Source organism: Megascapheus bottae, chromosome 26 (genome assembly GCF_031878675.1).
Source record: "Megascapheus bottae isolate mThoBot1 chromosome 26, mThoBot2.hap1, whole genome shotgun sequence".
Classification (NCBI taxonomy): Eukaryota; Metazoa; Chordata; class Mammalia; order Rodentia; family Geomyidae; genus Megascapheus; species Megascapheus bottae.
In genome coordinates, this window is record NC_143534.1 from 13,254,461 (window position 1) to 13,275,313 (window position 20,853).

Below are 20,853 nucleotides of genomic sequence, written 5' to 3' on the forward strand. Positions count from 1 at the left end.
AGTCATGAGCTTCTGGTACCTATTTGTGCTTTTCTCTATCTGTAAGAAAGACTTTGGGGATCTAAGTCTTGAAATCATGTGTCAGAAACTATATATGCAATCATTTATTTTACTAATTCATCTAATCTCTCTCAGATAACTACCGCTATACCTCTGTGACACAATAATTCCGCATGACTTTTGAGAGAAAAGTCTTTGTCTTAATGCTGAGAGGTTAAAAGCTTTGATGTTTCACAGCATTTTTTTTTTACCAAATATCGAATGACTAGATTGAATAAGAATAGTCCATGCTTTGAACTAGCATAACAAAAAATGGAGCATTTTGTTGACATTAGAGAACGTGTAAAAACATATTCTACTTGACATTTTGTATGGTTTGTATTAGTCTGTAATCCAAATAACATGTTGCAAAAGATTCACAGTGACTCAAGCTTTGTATGTGTGCCTGTGTTACTTAATCTTTGAAGTCTTACTTGGGCGGTGGTCAGGCTTCACAGTGGTATACTGTATGTGATCAACTACTTAAATAAAAATGACTTGGTCAACTAGAGACTTTGCTAATTTTCTTATGATAAGATAATGAGGATATGAGTAATGATACAAGCAAGTGACTTTCTGTTGACCTTTATGCAGGGAGCAAGGTCAAGTGCCTTCTTGACATGTCTTGACTTTCACAAAGATAACTCAGACTTGCCCCATCTAAAACTGAGCTTATGGTTTTACTTCCCCCAGACTGCCTCATTTTTCTGTCTTGTCTGGTGTTTCTCTTTCCCTGGTTACAAAACCTAACAGCCTACCAGTCAGTGTTGCTCACCTTTCTCTCCTTTCAACTTGTCTGGACTATCATTAATCCTTTAATCTCATCATATAAATTTCTTTGTTCCTCTGACTGCTCAGCTGGCCAGCAGCCTTCTTCTAGCTCATTTGCCAGAATGCATCGAGTCCTCTGTTCAAAAGAAAATGTCTGAATCTCTCTTGCTAACACTTTTCATTGACTTCCCACCATTCTTAGAACAAACACAAAATCCCTGAAGCCCGGAGCAGATCATCTGTCCATGTGTACAGAGTTTCAGGTTTTCTTCTTTGTTTTATTTTTTTAGAAATACTATTTTCTACGATCAGATATACATAGGCATAGTGCCTTTCTGTTCTTCTTTTTTTATTGTAATTAATAAAAGGGTTACATGATATTTGCCAGATAGAAGGTGCATTAATTCACATACATTGATACCCTTTCACATGTCTTGGTACCCATTACCCTCCCCCTACCCCCCCCACCCGTCTTGGTTTTCCCCCCTTCCCTATCAAATTTCAAATAACCAAATACAAATAAATTCAATATATCAGATAACAAAGTGAGATACTGTAACAATATGAGTTACCCAAGGGACAGCAAAGGAGATGAGAGACAACATAGTACATTAAGGACAACAATCATTCGTTATATGGCTTTTGTTTCAATATCCTGGAGGTCCTTTCAATTAGCTTCATACTATATGGGTCTGGTTTCTCTTCAGATCGTATAAATCTTTCGCCTTTCTGTTCTTCTAAGAATATCGTCCTTTGGGCTCACTGAAAGTCTCAGTTTTGCAGGGCAGATTTTGGAGATCTAGTGTACAGTGCTCTGAGATGACTAATATCCCTACACTGTCTTTTTGACTTGACTAAGCAGGTAGCCCCTCTCCTGTGCTGTTCTCACCATGACACATGAAACATGGTGCTTATGTGAAGTAGTGGGTAAATTCATAATCTTGCTGTTGCAGACAGTTTCTCAGTGAACATGCAAATCAAAACGTCAAATTGTCCCTCGAATATATCCTGTTTGACTTGTCCAGGTCTCAGTAAAGTCAAATAATACTGCCTGAAGGCCTTGCTTGATTGGCCATGACTGTCCTCTCTCTGCACAGTGTAGCCTTACTATACCCTGGCCTTGGATTCTGGAAACTGCTTCCCACACAGCCTCTCCTTCGCTTTATTTATGGTTCCTTTCACCTCTCTATTGGTATCATCTTTGACATTTCAGCTTTTGCCTTATTTTCACAGGGAAATGTGAGGACATTAAAATGAAGGGTGTATTGTCAGCTTCTGCATCATTTCAACTTCTTGGAGCCACTCGATCTAGTGAGAGTTTTACCAGGAATCCTGAGAGCCAGGATCTGTGTGTTCACCCTCTGGTGAATCCCCAGCTCATTTCTGAGTGCTTAACGTAGTCGTGAGATAGATAATACTGAGCACATTGTCTTCCTATCCCCTTCTTCCCCCCAAAATGCTATAACTTTTCTCATAATAGGAATGAAGGCTGAAAAAGAAAGAAAACAAACAACCCCAAAACTAATGTAGAGCAAATAGGAATTTCAGAAATTCTTTGATAAATACATAAATATTTAATCTTCGGTTAGCTTGCACTAAAATTATATGAGTGGGGGATTTTATTGTGACTTTTCCATACTTGTTTATAATATATTCCATGAATTGGTAATCTTTTCTTTTTCTTTAATTTTGATGCCAATCCAGAGGCTTGAACACAGAGCCTGGTCACTGTCCCTGAGTTTTTTTTGCTCAAGGCTCGTGCTTTATCACTTCCAGCTTTGTTGGTACTTAAGTGGAAATAAGCGTCTCATGGACTTTCCTGCCTGGGCTGGGTTTAAACCAGAGCCTAGCTGAATTTGTAATCTTTATATGCACTTTTGGCTGAAAATCTAATCGATGACTTTTGAAATATTGGTACAAAGAGTAATTGTCAGCTAAAATGAGTTTTTATATGCCGTTCCATTATGAATGGGAAGGACAGTGGTAAGTCAGTGGATGAATCTTTTAAGTAATGCTAAAGTAACAAGAAATAAAATACCCAAGTAGCAGGCAATATTCAAATGCCTAGTCAGTATTCAGTTTCATAATCGTAATTAACAGCATTCATATTCATATTGCAAACATAGTCAAGAAAATAATTCAATAATAGTAAAAGAGGTAGATGTGCTAATAAGTAAATAGAACAAATATAGAATGTTTTAAAAAATGAATGTCCTAGCTAGTAAATTAATTAGGAAGCCTACAGAATGGGAGAAGGTCTTCACCAACCATACAACAGACAAAGGCCTCATATCTAAACTATATCAACAGCTAAAAAAATTGAATCACTCCAAAACTAATCTCCAAAGAAACAACCATCCCATTAAAAGATGGGCCAAAGACTTAAAGAGTCTTCTCTGAAGAAGAAACAAAAATGGCCTATAGACACATGAAATGCTCAACATCTCTGGTCATAAAAGAAATGCAAATCAAAACAACTCTAAGATTCCACCTCACTCTAGTTAGAATGGCCAGGATCAAGAAATCTAATAACAACAGATGCTGGAGGGGATGTGGCCAGGAGGGATCACTACTACACTGTTGGTGGGAGTGCAGACTCATTCAACCACTATGGAAAGCAGTATGGCAGTTCCTCAAAAGACTAAACATAGAGCTCCCCTATGACCCAGCAATTCTACTACTAGACATTTACCTAATTGTCCAGAAACAAGGACATGCCAAATCCACTAGCACAATGATGTGCATTGCAGCACTATTTACCATAGCAAAGATATGGAACCAACCCAGATGTCCCTCAGTTGATGAGTGGATCAACAAGATGTGGTATTTGTACACAATGGAATTCTATGCTCCTGTCAGAAAGAATGACATCGCCCCATTTGTTAGGAAATGGAAAGACTTAGAAAAAATCATATTAAGTGAAGTAAACCAGACTCAAAGGAACTTAGGCTCAATGGTTTCCCTCATTTGTCATAATCAGTAGAAACTTTGGGCTCTCCTAGCAGAGATTTACAATAGAACAAAACCTAGATACATGAGGCCATATAGTATGACACTAAATGAAAGGACCTCCAGGATATAGATACAGAAACAAAAGCCATTTAATGAGTGATTTTTGTCCTTAATGTACTATGTTATCTCTCATCTCTTTTGTTATCCCTTGGTTATCTCATATTGTTACAGTTATCGTACTTTGTTATCTGATATATTGGATATATTTGTATTTGGTTATTTGACATTGAAAACAAGATGATGGGTGGGGGTTGGGGGGGAGGGAAATGGGGACCAAGACATGAGAAAGGCTATCAATGTATGTGAATTAATGCACCTTCTATCTGGTGAATATAATGTAACCCTTCTCTTAATTACAATAAAAATATATGAAAAAAATGAATGTCCTATTTATGTAAATTGAAGTTTCAACTAACCTTCACTTTATACATGTTACATAAAAGGAGCATTATTTAACAGGCACCATGAAATTATATTGGTATAACTAGTTAACTACTTATAAAATTAGATCCACACTTTTATGTCAAAACCAATTAAAGAATTAAATAGAGCATGCCTAGAATAGAGAATAGAATATGAAACAAATCAAAACAGGAGACATGTTGATTTGTCAGGACAGTGGAAAAGTTTGAAAGTCTCGGTGTGGATGCCAGAGGAAAAGATCATCAGGAAAACCATATTATCAGTTTTCAAATATTAAACTTCGTACCAAGAATACAAAGGTACATCAGGAAAACACTTGGAGCAGATCTACAAGAAGAGATAAAAATCTCCCATAAACAACGTCTACAAGTTGGTAAGGATACAACAATCAGGAAATTGAATTACTCAGGTCTGGTGACTCAGGCCTGTCTTCCCAGTTACTTGGGAGGCTGAGAAAACTGAGGCTCCAAACAAAGCCAGCTTGAGCAAAAAGTTTGTGAAACTTTTTTTCTGTACCAACAGAGGGGTGTAGGGCTATGTGGCTGGCTGCTCCTTCCTCCTGGCTCTGAGAAGCTGTCGGCAGCAAGATCGCAATTCTAAGCCAGTCCAAGAAGAAAATTCAGAGACTCTAGGACTCATCTCAGTGAGAAGTGGGGTGGAATAGTGCCCCGCTCTCATCCCAGCCACTGTAGCAAGCAACAAATGGAAATCCTATTATATTACAGAAATGAATCTAAGCAGGGGGTGATTTTCCATTTCAAAAATGGCTAGGGAAAGAAAGTGCTGGAGATGTGGTTTTGTAGAGGAACAAGTATGAGTCCCTGGAGTTCAAATCTCACTACCACTAAAAAGAATGTGGATTATGTGTATTTAAAGCTGTATAGTCTTGATAGACAAAAGCAGTGGATTTTTTACACGTACAAAATCTTCTCGCGATACATTGACATAAAGACTAAATTTTCTTTGGTGCTTTCTAACTGTTCACTGCTTTCTAAAATTACCAGTATCATTCTGTTGCCAACAAAATTAGAATTTATCTGTAGCATCTCCAAGCTGGAATCCTGACTCTGGCACTCATTGGTAACCTGACCTTGAACATGTCACTTCATTCTTGGGTCCCTTGTTTTTTCCACTGGGAAGGTGAGCTGCTACTAATGGAGAAGCTGATGGCTGGGGAGTGAGGCAGGCGCTGCGTGGCATGACTGCCAGTCCTGAGTAGCGAGCTTGCTTCTCCCAACTACAATGTCCTTGCTGTGTCCTGCAGTGACCTTCCCATTCTGTTATGTCCTCAGAAGACAATTCAGGACTCTGTATAAACCCCCATCGATGAAAGAGTTCCTTTTGGAGCCACAGATGTCTGGTTTCTTTGCTGCAATTCATGCAGAAGAAGATCACTGAATTCTACAATGAATGGTAGACATCGAAATTTTATCTTTGAACAGAAATCACTTTGAAACTAAAAGACAGGCAATCATTTCTCAGCTCCTCTGTCTGACAATGGGGGTCCCTGAGAGATAGAATATATGCAATGTGCAAAATAATCTCTTGGTAAAGAATAAAAATGATACCCTATATAATATTTATGTAATTCAATTATCATGTATTATACTTGTATCATACAATTATATAACAATTTATGTAATATGTATTCTTGCCTGTAGAAGACTGATATGCATAGCAATATTTTTCCCCCTTGGAATTTTCATTTTCTTTGTTTCAAATTTCGGAGCAGCCTTTTGCATTCTTTTGTCAGCTAGATGTAAGAGGACTTGAGGTTTCTGAGGGTTCAATGGGGGAGCCATCTTTAGAAGACACACAGCCATACTGTAGGCTGAATAATGTTGCTGTGTCACTTACTCCCTGGAACCCTGAGCATCTGACCTCACACAGCAAACAGAGTTTTGCAGGTAGGATGGGAAGAGGGCTCTGGATTGTCCAGGTAGGCGGAGTGTAATCTGAAGTCTCTACAGTCAGAGGGAGGAGAATCAGCACTGTGACTGCAGGGACAGGGTTGCGCGGGATGATTGCTGGCTTTGCAAATGGGAAGGGGCTATGAGCCAAGAAAAGCAGCAGCCTCTAAACTTGCGGGATGCCATGTCCCAAACGTATCTGAGGGACTATGCCCTCCTCACGTGGTGACTCTTACCCGGGGAGATCCATGCTGGGTTCCCATTAGAAGTTGATCTGTATTGCTTTAAGCTGCTAAGTTAATGGATGCTCTTTGATTACCATCTAGATAGCTAGCAGCTCTAGGAAAGAATTGAGGCACTTAGTGTGTGTGCGTGCGTGCGTGCGTGTGTGCGTGTGTGTGTGTGTGCGTGCGTGTGTGCGCACATGCAAGTCTCTAGGATAAAGCTCTATTATTGGGTTTATATTTTTGCTCCCAAAGAAGGCCCTAGGTGTTTGGCCTTTCTGAGTTGTCCATGGGTGAGCCTGTGCATCAGAAAGAAGTGAGAAGTTGCAGCTGCTTCTAGGCCACTTTCTCTGCAGCAAGGGGGCCAAGGACAGAGTATAATCTGCAGAGTGTCTGTTACCCCAGCTACAGAGGAGAGACAATGGCAGTTGTATGTCTGTTGTCAAGAGGATTGGAATTCAGAGCCCTGGGAAGGTAGGGTATCAGGGAAGAAGCGTTGCTGTGTTCCTTTGTATAGCACCATTCTTTTTTTCTTTGTTGGCTGTGGGGCTTGAACTTGTGGCCTGGGTCTCTGAGCTCTTCTGCTCAAGGCTAGTGCTCTATCACTTGGAGTTTCAGCTCTACTTGAAGCTTTTTGGGGTTAATTAGAAATAGAAGTCTCATGGACAGCCCTGCCTGGGCTGGCTTTGAACTGGGATCCTCAGATCTGAGCCTCCTTAGGTAGCTAGAATGACAGGGATGAGCCACTGATACCTGGCTCTTTTTTTTTTTTTTTTCCTAATTCTGGCTTTGCTTTGAATCTCACTGAGTGTCCATATTAAGCAGGGGTTGGAAAGCCATCCATAAGCATTATTGGGTAGTGGGTGCAGAGGAAATAAAGAGAAAGTTCTTGCTGTGGATCTGGGCACAAATGTTCACCTAGCTTTGCCAGCTAGGTGACCCAGTGGGTGAAACTCTCTGTGTCCCCCTCCTCCTGGGTATAGGGGCCTTTGGGTCACATTTAAAATTCACACTAAACTGAGCATGCTTGTGACTCATGCTTGTAATCTTGGCTTCTTGGGAGGCACAGAATAGTAATCACTTGTTGATGGCTCACCCAGACATACAAGTTGAAGAGACACCATCTCAGTCAGTGACTGGGTATAGTTGTGTGCCTGTTGTCATCCTTAGCAACACAGGAAAGCAGAAGTGGGAACATTGCAGCCCATGTAGCCTGGACTCTATTTGGAAAATAACCAATACAAAGACAGGCTGGAGACATGATCTGGGCAGAGGAGGGGAGAGATTTAAACATAAACCTTCTGTTCATACTGCCTAGAATTGACCTGCCTGCTCTGTTTTCCTGGCTACATAATCTAATGGCTGAACTTCTGTTTGGTGTTCCCATCTGTTAAATGGGTACAAAAAGAAGCCAACTTTGCCTGGCCATTTCTCATTTTCAACTTGTCACTTCTTTGCTGGATTCTTCTCTTCTTTCTTGTATACAGTGAACCCCTCTCCAGGAATTTTTAACTCACGGTTTTAAAGAGCATGTGTACTCTGATGTCCAAGTTTATGTATCCAAATCTCCTTCTAGGATCCTAGAAGATGCCTCATTGACATACTTATAGTGTTGTCAGGCAGCTCTCTCAAAATTAGTACCCTCCCTGAAAGCATGCATCTTTTAAAATTGCTATTAGAAAGGTGATGTATGGAGGGGTTACATTTACATAAGTCAGGGAAAGTGCACATTTCTTTTGGGACAATGTCACCCCTTCCCTTACTGCCAGTTTTTTCCTCTAGTCCACACCCACAAGTTGTACAGTTCATTTATTTATTTATTTATTTATTTATTTATTTGCTTGCCAGTCCTGGGCTTGTGCTCAGGGCCTGAGCACTGTCCTTGGACTTTCTCAAGGCTAGAGCTCTCCCACTTGAACCTCAGCACCATTTCTGGCTTTTTTCTATGTATGTGGTACCGAGGAATCAAACCGGGGTCTTCATGCATGCTAGGCAAGCACTTTAACCACTAGGCCAAACTCCCGGCCCTTGTACAGTTCATTTTCCACCTAGTGTTTAGTGAGGACCACTGCTGAATTTGTTTGCCCTTTGTCCCTCCCATTTCTGGGCTGAAAGTTCTGTTTATTTCTTTTCTCCACTGAATATACTCCTTTGTAAGCATTCCTTTTAGGAAATGGGGCAGCCCTGGCTGCCGCCTGATCCCGATCTGGAAGCTCCCCAACTTGTCTCATGGCATGGCTCCTTCCTTTCTCTTCAACACAGTATGCATTTACAGGCCCATTCTTTCACCTCTGCCTTTAAAAATGTATCTTGAATCCAAGTGCTTTTCAATATGTTTTTCTCCCACGAATGTTTTAGATCAAGCCTTTCTGAACTTAATTGTGTTGGAGAAAATAGCAGCTTTTTGAAAAGACCTTCCTTTGACTGCCACCAGTAAATCTACCCACTGGTAGACAGAAGTGAGCTCTTTGTCTTCGTTAGCTGCCTGCATCAGACTGAATGTCACTGCCGAGACACAAATTGCGTGTCATTTCCACAGCTCTCCAGTGTTTCCTCACTCTGTATAAAGCAGAGGCCATCCCCCACAGCGACCCCTTAACCCAAACGGTTCCCTGGCCACTCAGTGAGATTTGCCTAAGGGCATCTGCTGACCCTGTGCTTTACTGCATTGCGTTTGCTTAGGTATTTCTTCTCCTGGATCCCGTAGGTTGTTCCTTTGCATGCTTGTGTTCCACACCCACTTTGCTACGAGATTTTCCCTCCCCACTTTACGTAAGACATATAAGACAGAAGGCTGTCCTTCTCCTCCTCCACAAAATGCTGCGGGAAAATGCATGTTGGCATTTAAAAATATTTGTACACCTTTGTATCGCTGGCCCTTCTCCAAGGAAGCAGAAGTTTTTCTTGTGTGTTTACAGTATCAGGGTTGGATTTTGGGGGCTGGGCACTGTCCACGAGCTTTTTGGCCCAAGTCTAACTCTACCATTACTCTACCAGTTGAACCACAGCTCATGTTCAGCTCTTTTTTTTTGTCAGTCATGGGACCTGAACTCAGGGTGTGGGCATGGCCACTGAGATTTTTTTTTCCTCAGGGCTAGGACTATACCACTTTGAACCACAGAGCCACTTCTGGTTTTTATCTGGTGGTTAATTGGAGATATGAGTCTCACAGACTTTCCTGCCCAGTCTAGCTTTGAACTGCAATCCTCAGATCTCAGCCTCCTTAGTAACTAGGATTGCAGGTGTGAGCCATTGGCACGCTCAGGGAGGGAGCAAAAAAATTAATTGGCCTGGTACACAGAAAGTACTTGTACTATTTGTTGGATAAATGGGAAACTTAACAAATATATATTATTTTTTAGAACATGATTGAAGACAGAATTTTGAGCTTATCTTAGCCTGTGAACCCTGGTTTATTTATTAATATTTCTAAGGCTTTGATTTTCATCCTTTAACCATCTTTGCATCCTCTCCCCAAGATTTTTATATATTTTCCTTAATTGAGGAGACTGTTCATTAAAGTCTTAATTTTTTTTAATTCCCCTGTGGACTAGCATACCAGTTTTGTTTTCCTTTTCTTAAACTTCTTTATCAGTTAATTTCTGCCTCTTCTGTTTTTTTTTAATGTAACTATTGTTTTTCTCCTTTTTTGCATTCATTTTGTCTTACAAGATTCTTATCTCTATTAAATATATTTTGTTTATTATTGTTCACATTGAACATCATCCTGGCATTTTCAATGTCAAGGACTATTTAAAAATAGTCATTTATTTAATTAAACCAAGCAGTCACTCTTGGAAACCCCTTTGTGTATTAACAGCATGTTTTTTTTAAGGATACAACAATGTCAAAATACTTCTTTGAGTCTTTAGGGTAATGGAAAATAGAAATGTACTATAAAATCTGGCATTTGGGAAATAATTATATGAAAGTTTTGACATATTTTCAATTAAAAGCACTATACAAAAATAGGATCTCAATGTATATTTTCATGCATTATTCCAGAAAAATACAGTTTTAGATTAGGTAGAACTTTTGTCAGCAATAATAGAGTTTGGACTCTTATTTGTCCAGCAGGTGATCTAACATTTGAGTCATATCCCATGCTCTTTTTGCCTTAGTTATTTTTCAGACAAGGTCCTGCATTTTTGCTTGGGACAGCCTGAAATACAATCCTCCTATCTACACCTCCCACACGAACATAAACTATGCCCAGCATATTGATTGAAATGGGTCTCACAAATTTTTTGCCTAGGCTGGCCTCAAACCACTATCCCTTCCCAAATTCTGAATATTTGGGATGACAGGCGTGAGCCATTGTTTCTGGCCTAGCAATAGAAATCATTACTCATGAATCTATCCTGTGTTTTTTCTTCTTCCTTGACTACTTCTCATTTATTCCTCACCACTATCCACCCGGCACTCTCATCAGAGGTACCTAGTCATCTTGGATTGCATACAACCACAACTAAGAAGACATTCTTTGAACCTCTAAAATAATTGAACTAATCTCACGGCACCGCTTTTACATTAAGAATTATAGATGGTGAACTATTTGAGAGATGGCAAAACTAAAAAAAAATCACATTAAAGGAATATGAGATAATAGGATAATATCTGCCACAATGTGCCATTTCCTTTTATACAGTTTACTAAGGGATTTGGAATTTCTCTAGTAGAGAAATTGGTCGTTTTTGTTGCCATTCTACTTCTCTTAAAATGCATGTATGCATACTTATACATATAGTTTACTTTTTAAAGTTTTCATTCCTGTTGATGTGTAGTCCTCCAAAAATACTTCAAAACATGTGAAAAAAATTACCGCATTTAATGACATGACACTAGGTGGATTAGTGTTTGATTGTCTTAGCATCTGTTCTAATGCCTTCTTTGGATCACTAAATTGGCTCTATTTCATCTTTTTTGAAGAAGTTGTTTATTGTAAATATATGATGTTTAGAATAACTATTCTAGTCCACCTGTAAGAGCCATGTGTAGAACCACCAGGCCAACGTGTCTCATTTTTGAACCTGGAAAAAGTTTATCTTTGTTTTTTTTTTTTCATTTCCGTTTCCCATGTCCAGTGTCTTGAACCCTGAGTACTATCTTTGGGCTTTCTCAAGGCTAGTCCTCTACCACTTCAACCATAGCATCACTTCCAGCATTTTCTGTTCAAGGAATCGAACCTAGGGAAGCACTCGACAAGTAGGACAAACTCCGGCCCCATGTGTGGAATAGTTTTGAAGTCAAGGCTATCTTATACTCATCAGAATCTCACTGATGAGAACCCATACTTGGTGAGATAGTTTAAGAGACAGAGTCTTCCCTGGCTCAAATCTTGGAGTCAAACAATAAAGAATGTGTGCTTTGGAACAGATGTGAGTTGAAATCCAATGTCTGTTGCTTATGCATTATATGACATGAACTAAGGAGCTATTTTCAAGTGTGTTTCTTTGGAAGTCTTCGTAACTGTCTCAAGAACTGAAGGAATGGAGCTCATCCACTTGTGCATCTCCATACCTTAGCTCTTTCTGTTCTTGGGATTCTATTCCTCTTGGGTCAGCACAAGTCTGTAAGGAGTTAAGTACCCACTCTGCCCAGAGTATTTTATTGAACATTGCTCTGCTGGGAGACATTTAGCACCATCTGAAGGTCAGGCATCCTCTGAGAAGCCTCTCTTTGAACCCCACGGTGGCATTTCCCGTCAGGATGCTGTTTGTGCCATACACGATGTTCCTTTTTATGGGGCTTCAGGAGCATTTGGTGTCCGCTGTGAGTGCCAAGCCGAGTGGTACTTCTGAACATTGGGTTTATTTTAAGCTTATAGCCAGTAAATTATGTAACTGACTGACTTTCCCTTATTGACTTGGCTGCTAGAAAGCTGAGAGCCAAATTCATGGCATCCTTAGATGAAGCTCACTGGTTAGTGTAGGATACATTTCAAGCCTCATTTCTACCTTCATTTTTAATCTCCATCTTTATCATTCCTTTTGTCTATTAATCCTTTATTCTTCATTTACTTAAGCACAGTTTTTTTTTTCAATGTATTCTTGCAAATTGCTTTTAACTTCTCAAACAAGGTTGGTGACAGATAGAAATAGATGAGATATGGTCTTAAATAATTTCACTTGTGTCAGGGAGCACCTATATATAGTCAAGATATGATTAACATCGTTGCAATGCTGGGTGGCACAGAATGAGTTTTCTAACGGGTAAAAATGGAGACTTTGCAAGGAAGGCAGAGGAGGGACATTCAATTTGGCTTTGCAGAGATGGAAGGGCAGGCTGTAGCATCTACTGGATGCTCGGATTCATTAATAAATCACTTTCATATACCTCTACTGGCCTGCCTTGTAGAATAAATTTTACCTGTTCCAAGAATATAAGGAATGTGTTTAAAGCCACGGCAGAAGAGTTGGAAAGTCCTGATTTCTTGCTGCTGATTTGGGGAGACTACCGAACACACAGTGATTGCCTTACTTCATTCCTGAGCGGGGGAGAAAAGCGCTCTGCCCTGTGTTCTCAAGAGCATCATGTATGGGACATGCTTGTCATCAAGTGGGGACTGAAAATTAGGAGTCAGTATATTGGCTGCTGTTTTTCTTTTTCCCACTGAGGCAGGGCCTGGTACTTGTTAGGAAAGGGCCTTATGATTTGAGCTACAGTCATTTTAGCTTTTATTTTGCCTTTGAGCTCTTCTACTAACATTGCCTGGACCATGATTCTCCAACCTAGAATTTCCAAACAACTGTGATTACAGGCATGCACCACTATGCCTGGCCCAACCTGTTACTCCTTGTAAATCTTTTTTTCCCCCATTAGAATTTAAGTTGCAATCATGAATTTTATATACATCATACTCTTTGTACTTCAGAATGAAATGGTCAAGATACATTCTCAAAGGGAAAAAAAAAGTATCATGGAAAGTTTTTAGATGTGAATGTTCTTGGCTTCTTCCTTTTCTTGTTTCTGTATCAAAGGGAATTATGCCTTTGTCTGTTCAGTGTGATCTTCCATCAATAATAATATCCTATCGGTACCTGGTGTTCTGTGGAACAAAACCTGAAGTCTGACTAGAGAGAAGTTGGGCCAAAGTTTTAAACTGAAAGTCAAGCTGTGCGCTGGTGGTCATGCTTGGAATGGTAGCTGCTATAGAAGCTAATATCTAAGGATTTTGTCTTGATGCCAGCTCAGGCAAAAAAAAAAAGTCTCCAAATAACTTACCTCTAAATGACTACAAAATGCTGGAAGTCTTTGGATCCATAGAAACGGAGGACAGAGAGTGAGCAGCACCTGTTGAACATTTTTTAAAGGCATTCCATACCTTTGCCCAGTGTGTGGTAATGTGTTTTTGTGATTGCTGGATTCAGGATAATGTCATGGAAGGGGGTGGGGAAAGGGGTGATTCTGACCAAGAAACACCAGAGACTTCAGTGGAGGTGTTAAATTGTAACTCCTTGTACAAACTTTTGATGTTCAGAAAATTGAAAGGAAAAAACAAGTGTTCATCTAGGTAGCTTAATTTCCCTATTTCAAAGACCTGGGTTATTTTTCTTTTATGGCTGGTACCCAGTAGTCTTCCTGCAGTATCACTCTATTGATAAGCTGGCTCAAGGATGGATATTAAACAGTTGGTCCTTTTCAAAAAAAAAAAAAACTAACTAAAAGTAGTGGAGAGGCACATTTATGTATACTGGGCTATGAATGGTTGTTGCTACTGATAACACAGAGGGATTTCATGAAATCCCAGACCCCCAGAAGGGCGACCCACTTTCAAGTGATACAATTCCTGATGAGAAGCCTTCAGTTTTTATTTTAGAAAGCGTCTCTAGATTTTTGCATTTTTGCACCTTAGTATTAAATTTTAAGTCAGACATCGGTGGCTTTTACCTGTCATCCTACTTATTCAGGAGGCTAAGATCTGAGCTTGTGGTTCAAAGCCAGCTCAGACAGGAAAAGTCCATGAGGCCCTTATTTCCAATTAAGCACCAAAAGTCTGGTAGTGGGACTATACTCAAGCTGTGACAAAAATAAAATAAAAATTCAGGGACAGCTCCCAGGCCCTGAATTCAAGCCATAGAATTACAACCCCTTTGTACAATTCCTTGATAACAATGAAAGAATAAACATTTCATATAGCAATCAAGTATCTACCACCTGATACTTTCAAATATGTATGTGGGATCATGTATAAATCAAGTTAAATATATCTGTTTGCTCATTTGTTCATATTAAAATTTCATTTGCTTATATTTAAAAGTTGTAATTTGTTTATAGTCAAAATTGTTTCTTGTAGCTTTTTGAAATGTTGTAATGACTACCCTATTCACCCTTTTCTGTGACAACATTCTAGAGCTTCTTGGTACCATCTAATTACACCTTAATATGCACTGTTTCACACTTTCCAAACCTGCTTCCCTCCCAGCATCTGGCCACTGCCCTTCTGTTAGCTTCTACACAATCATCCTTTAATTTGTCTATTCCTCATTACCAAAGTATTTCACAAGTAGAACGCCCCCTTTCTCCTCACAAATAATGATAGTGTGGAAAGTGAGTAACGTTATTTCTCATACTGGATAAGTACTGTCCAAAAATACATGTCATAAATTAAAAAAAATCCTCCTTGACATCATATCTATTTATCTGTGGGTATGTTTAATTCATTGCTTTTATCATTCTGCCTCTCAGTGTCACTTTCCAATACTTGTTAATATACCACATCACGTAACCAAATAGCAAATTGAACGAATCATTAGGCCTGTCATTGAACTGCGTGAACCAAGCGATGAGCTTTAGTGACTCTGACTTGACTATTTCGTTGATGGACAGAAGCTCCGAAACTTCACATTTCTGTTGCCACTGAAAGGCTGATGAGTATTTTTGGACTTGTCTGGAGGAAGATTTTTCCCCACTTCTTAATAATGTCAGCTGTTTTCATATGTGTAGCATCAGTGATGAGGTATGCTCCACAGACCAGATCTAAACTGTGCTAGGAAGCTGGCTGCCCCAGTCCAGGCTCCTGACTCTACACACACACACACACATCCCACCCCCCACAACCCCCACATCCCCCACATCCCCCACATCCCCCACATCCTCCACATCCTCCACATCCCCAACATCCCCCACATCCCCCACATCCCTCACATCCCTCACATCCCCCACATCCTCCACATCCCCCACATCCCCTACATCTCCCACATCCCCCACATCCCCTACATCTCCTACATCTCCCACATCCCCCATACCCCCTCACTGACCCTCATGTTAGATTTGGTGAATTTTCTCTCCAAGTATACTGGAAGCTATTTTCTGGGGCTTGAACTCAGGACCTAAGCACTGTCCTTGGGCTTTCTCAAGGCTAGAGCAGCTCTACTACGTGAGCCACAGCCCCACTCCCAGCTTTATCGATGTGTGTGTGGTACGAGGAGTCAAACCCCTATCTTTGTGCATGCTAGATAAGCACTCTACCACTAGGCTAAACTCCCGGCCCCTACTTGGAACTATTTTTCAAAAAGCAGGTTTAGTTTATGTTAATTGAGGTCAGAGTCAAAAGGACTTAGCTGTTTGTGAGTTTACTTTCCTTCCATGTGACTGTCCATGGCTTAGCACAGAAGGAATGATACGACAGCTCAGAGACTCTTGTGTCTTCCTAACTTCCTGTTCTCTTCCTAAATGTTCATATTCTCTTCCTAAATGACTGCTCTAGTTGCCAGCAATGTTTGTAGCTCAGGCCAGCAGGGAAGAGGAAGGGGAAAGCATCATCTTATTCCTGTAATGTCCTGTGTCATTTATTCTTCTGTCCACGAACCAGAACCCAGTCACACCAACATCTGAGTTATAAAGGCGGTTGAGGTATTTATCTTATTAGCCCTACAGGGATATGTCCCTTTCTGTTTTTAGAACATAGGACATAGATAAACTAATGGATAATGGGAATTTCTGTCATACTTCCTATATGCCAGGCTATTTACTATGCTAACTGACAGAGGCAAATACATGGATAAGGACTGAAATATAAAGGATACCAAGTCTACTTTGAAGACCCTGAATACAGCTAGGAATATAAAATAAATATTTCATCTATATGTATTCTTCTTAAATGTTGTACATAAACAGATTATTTTGTGAATATTCTGAATGTTCTCTGCTTTTAAACTTGAGGCACTGATTCTGGGAGTCTTCCCCACCCCCTTATTTTCTGTTGAATGCAGTTCTGTCTGTGCTGCAATGGCAGGAGGATGTAAGTTTGAGGCCAGCCTGGACTATATAGTAAGGCACTGTCTAAATAAAAAAATAAATAAATAAAAATCAGAGCTTGCAGGACTCCAGTTTCTCATACCTGCAATCTTTGCTATGAAGAAGGCTGAGATCTAAGGATCAGGGTTTAAAACCAATACAGGCAGGGAAGTCCAAAAGGCTATGTTATCTCTAACTAGCTAAGCGCTGGAACTAGATCTGTGGCTCAAGTGATAGAGTGCCTTGAACAAAAACAGTTAAGGGACAGTGCCCAGGCTTCGAGTTCAAGCTCCAGTGCTAGCACCAAAAATAAATAAATAAATAAAAATTAAAGAGCTGAGAGCCTCATATGGACTTTACTTATTTTATATCCCCAGCTCTTCCACACAGGGCTACACAAATTAGAAGTGAATAATTGTTTGCCAGATCCCATTAGTGAAGAGCTGGCATTCTTTCATGGGTTCTTGAATGACAAGGTGGGTGGAATCTCTGATGAACTTGGAAAATGTGTTAAAAGCATCATTGTTCATTAAAAAAAAGTTAAGTGAATTCCAAATTAAATTCAGAAAAAAAGCTGGCTTTTTGATGGTTTATTGGAGGAAAGATTCTCACAGTTTTCTGCTTGGGCTGGCTTTGAACCTTGTTTCTCATATCTCAGCTTCCTGAATAACTAAGATTATAGATATGGGTCACTAGTGCCCAGCTTTTTTTTTTTCTCTTCTGAATTTGATTATTTTCATGAAAAGTTTTTAAAAAATCAATTTGAAATCTTGTCTATTTTGTACAGAAAGTATTAATTTCTCCCCCCACAACCACCAACCAGGAAATAATCCAAAAGTCAATTTGAGTTATGATTGAGAATTTTTATTTTACTTTAGGTTCCAGACTTAATCATGAAGGCAGTCTTATTTTCTCTTTCTTGTCTTATGAGCTTCAGAATTGTGGGTGGTTACAGAATTTTTATAGACTATGCAAATCATGTAAATTATATGAACATTAATTATACTCAATGCTATATTATCAGTATGCAAAACAAGTAACCACTTTGTGCATTGGTCACTTTACTAATCAAACTAGAAAACTTTATTAAGGAAGAGATGACTTTTTTTTCAGGTTTTAATGGTGCCTCGCACTTGTAGCAAGAGTATGAGTAATAAAAACAAAGCAGAATTTTTACTTCAAACCTTAGGCTCTAAAGAAAATACTGGTGAAATGTTGAATTAGCAGACTCTCACTAATTTATGGGCCTACAGATTATGGTGGTGGATCAATATTAATGTATGGCAGGAAATAATTAATGCACCTTCTTGTGGCAGCAGAAGGAGCTGGGCATATGGGGGGGTATGGATCAATATCTATAGCCCTTTAAAAGGTTGTATGAATCATTGCTCATTAGAACAGTTGATATCATACACATTAGTAGCTAAGTCCCAGTCCATCAGTGATTCATCTTTTTAGGTGCAACAGTGCGATACCTTGGCTTTGAAGATGAATGTTAGGACCAGTTTATTCTCTGCAAACTATGTCTTTAGGGAATCATCTACATAACAGCTCGCAAAGCATATTGACTTGTAAGTGCTCTGACTGGGACGGTAGCCTGTGTTGCTGCTTGGGTCTTCAATCATAGGTGATATGTCATCTAATTAATTAATAAGATCTGACGCTGATCAAATTTTGCTTGCCAGCGTTATGCTTACTTAATGTGTTTCCATGTAGAAAATGAGCTTTTGGCTGCCAGTAAAGGGGAAAAAAAAAAGAAAGGAAAAAGACTGTGTAGCCGCAGTGGTGGAGTGAGTCAGGTCCTGAGCCACAACCAACAAAATCCTTCTTAGCATTCCAGTGAAATCCATACTGCAGGACAAAGCTTCTGACAGTGTTGAGAGTGGCTCTATAGTCCTGGGAATCCACCGTGAATTCAAGTGTAGGGCTCAGTTATTTTTTGCAGCAGAAGGGGAGGAGGGATCAAGAACAAATCAGCTCTGCCCAAAATGTGACAGAGGTAGCAGTGAATCAAGGATGCCGTGGCCGCCTGTGCATGGCAAGGGAGGCAGTTAACAGGCAGCCAGCAGGAGTGGCGGCTTTCTTCAGCAGTCAATAAACAGCAGCAGACGTAGGCCTCCTTTAGAAGCTGCAGACGACAAGGTTGGGGGAAAAAAAAATGCAAGCCTGTCTGATGTTTGAAAATCTCCTGAATTGAGCATGGCTCCTGCACAAGTGGGGCTCAGAAGCCTTGATCTGGGCAGTCATAATCCCGAGTTCACAGGAGTTACTACAAGAACAGCAATGCCACTTTTTGTAGATTTTTGCCAATAAGCAACTCTCCCCACCCCACGAAGAATCAGCTCTCAAATTACCTGGTGGGGGGGACAGGAGGAAGGAAAAAGAGACAAAGTTTTGGCATGCTTATGGAAAATGGTTTTTGTAGCAACTATCTAGAAGGCAGAAGCTAAGGGTTGATTTACCCATGCCTTGCACCTGGCAGTGGAAGGTGGGAAGAAATGGATAGAAGCTGTCACCAGAAGACCAGGCACAGCCCAGCTCGGTGAAGCCACACGCCAACTGCATTCTGCCTCCTCTTCATGCAGTGCTGCGGGCTGGTACATCGCAGGCAAGCACGGGTGTCCTATGTAAGTTTATTTTGCTATGCAATTGAGCCTAGCAGCTTTCTGTGTCCTTTGTATATGTCTGGCATGTGTGGCTTCCAATTTGTGATGCTTTAATCCCTGTACTGAACCGAGCAGACAATCGATTATTTGTAGCGTGAGCTTTTCAAGGCACCTGAGAGTTAAGGAGATTTCTGTGATTTTTTTTTTTCTTTCACCTTCCTTTCTAGAGATGATGTTATGTGCTTCGATGTTCTATTATTGTAATCAGGTTGCAAATAACTGGCTTGGAGTTGGCCCATAGCTGTATCCTCTGAAACCAGTTGCTATTCTCTTTCACTTAATACTGTAGTCCTGTTTTCATATGTGGATGATGGCATTGAAAAGAAAATGCTTTGCTCTAGAGATAAATACTAGGGAGTTCGTCACATTCAGAGCCCCAGCGGCGGATGTTAAACCCTATCTTGAATAGCTTCAGAAAACGAGCAGATGTTAATTGTTGGATGGATGACACGGCTTTGCCATAATGCCATCATTTCCAACAGCTTCATCATCTTGTGACTATTTGCCCTGCCGTATGATTTTTTTTATTCGCAAAATGGCTGTCTGAGTATTCAGTTCTCCAAGGCAGCCTTGAACAAATGTAGAGGTATCACTGTTTAGAAATGATTGGAGGCTAATTGAAAGAGACTGTGCAGTATACTAGCCGACTGGCTCTGGGAAAATATTTTGCTTTATTTTCATACCCCTTTTGCCGTCGGCTCCTTTTCGTTACAGGGAATGTTGTAAAAAGGGAATAGGAGCTTGATGCAGGCTGGCTAGACTGCAGTATTGAATCCTTTAATACTAATGGGAGATTGCTAGCTGCAGAAACAAGTAGCAAAATTGACAAACTAAATCAGTTCTTCAGGTTATAATGTGAAGAAATCTGTGACCTTGGAAAATGGGTCAGTAGCTGGGATTCAGGAGCTATTTTCCAGGACAAACAAGGTCAAAATTGCATAGGATGTAAATAATAAAAGTTTGAAGCTAGGGTTAAGAGCATGAATATATTTCCATCACATTCTAAAGATCAGGTCCTGTTTTACTAACTCAGGAAAAGCCTTTAAAGACCTCCTTAACAGAAAGGTTTCTGTCATTGTTACATCTTCAGCCTTATTTATCTTTTGAATGCAACAGTTGATACAAGGGAAATACCTGAGGTGATGAAGGGAGCAGCAGGAGTTTTAAAGAGACTGTCTGAAAAGACTGATGTTTTCTCTTGTGTAAGAGCAAAACAAACTGTTTTGTAAAACCAGATTTGGGAATTAAGTGCTACCAACTCTCAGTGTGTAAAAACCATCCACAGGAAGACAATATTAAATCAGAAATTAAGGTAGCATGAAATTAAAAATCATTATTCCCACGGAATTGTGCAGACAGAATTCTGCAGCTTCCTGCGGTTCTGTGAATGAGAACAACCCTCTGATTCTGTTTGCTGATTGGGATAGGAGATTTCTGAAATACGGTCTCAAGGCGATCATTTATATTCCACTTGTTTTGGCTCTCAGGTTAGATATGTAAACAGAAAAAATGATATGATTTCCAGAGTGGGTTCTTAACTAAAACACATGGGGATAGGGATCATTTGCT

At 40.0% G+C, this 20,853-nt stretch overlaps 1 protein-coding gene across 6 annotated transcripts in view; it reads left to right on the plus strand.

Moving 5' to 3' along the window:
• Cacnb2 (calcium voltage-gated channel auxiliary subunit beta 2) overlaps nt 1-20,853 on the plus strand; it is a 245,580-nt gene that overhangs the window by 71,191 nt on the left and 153,536 nt on the right. The window contains exon 1 of one of the 6 annotated variants that reach the window (XM_090318981.1): nt 17,914-19,245. The exons of 4 other annotated variants lie outside the window; for them this stretch is intronic. In XM_090318981.1, the coding sequence (XP_090175107.1) occupies nt 19,198-19,245 (48 nt within the window). In that variant the 5' untranslated portion in view covers nt 17,914-19,197. Of the gene's footprint in view, nt 1-17,913; nt 19,246-20,853 lie in introns of those variants that run through there. One more of the 6 variants, XM_090318983.1, reaches the window with a different exon arrangement.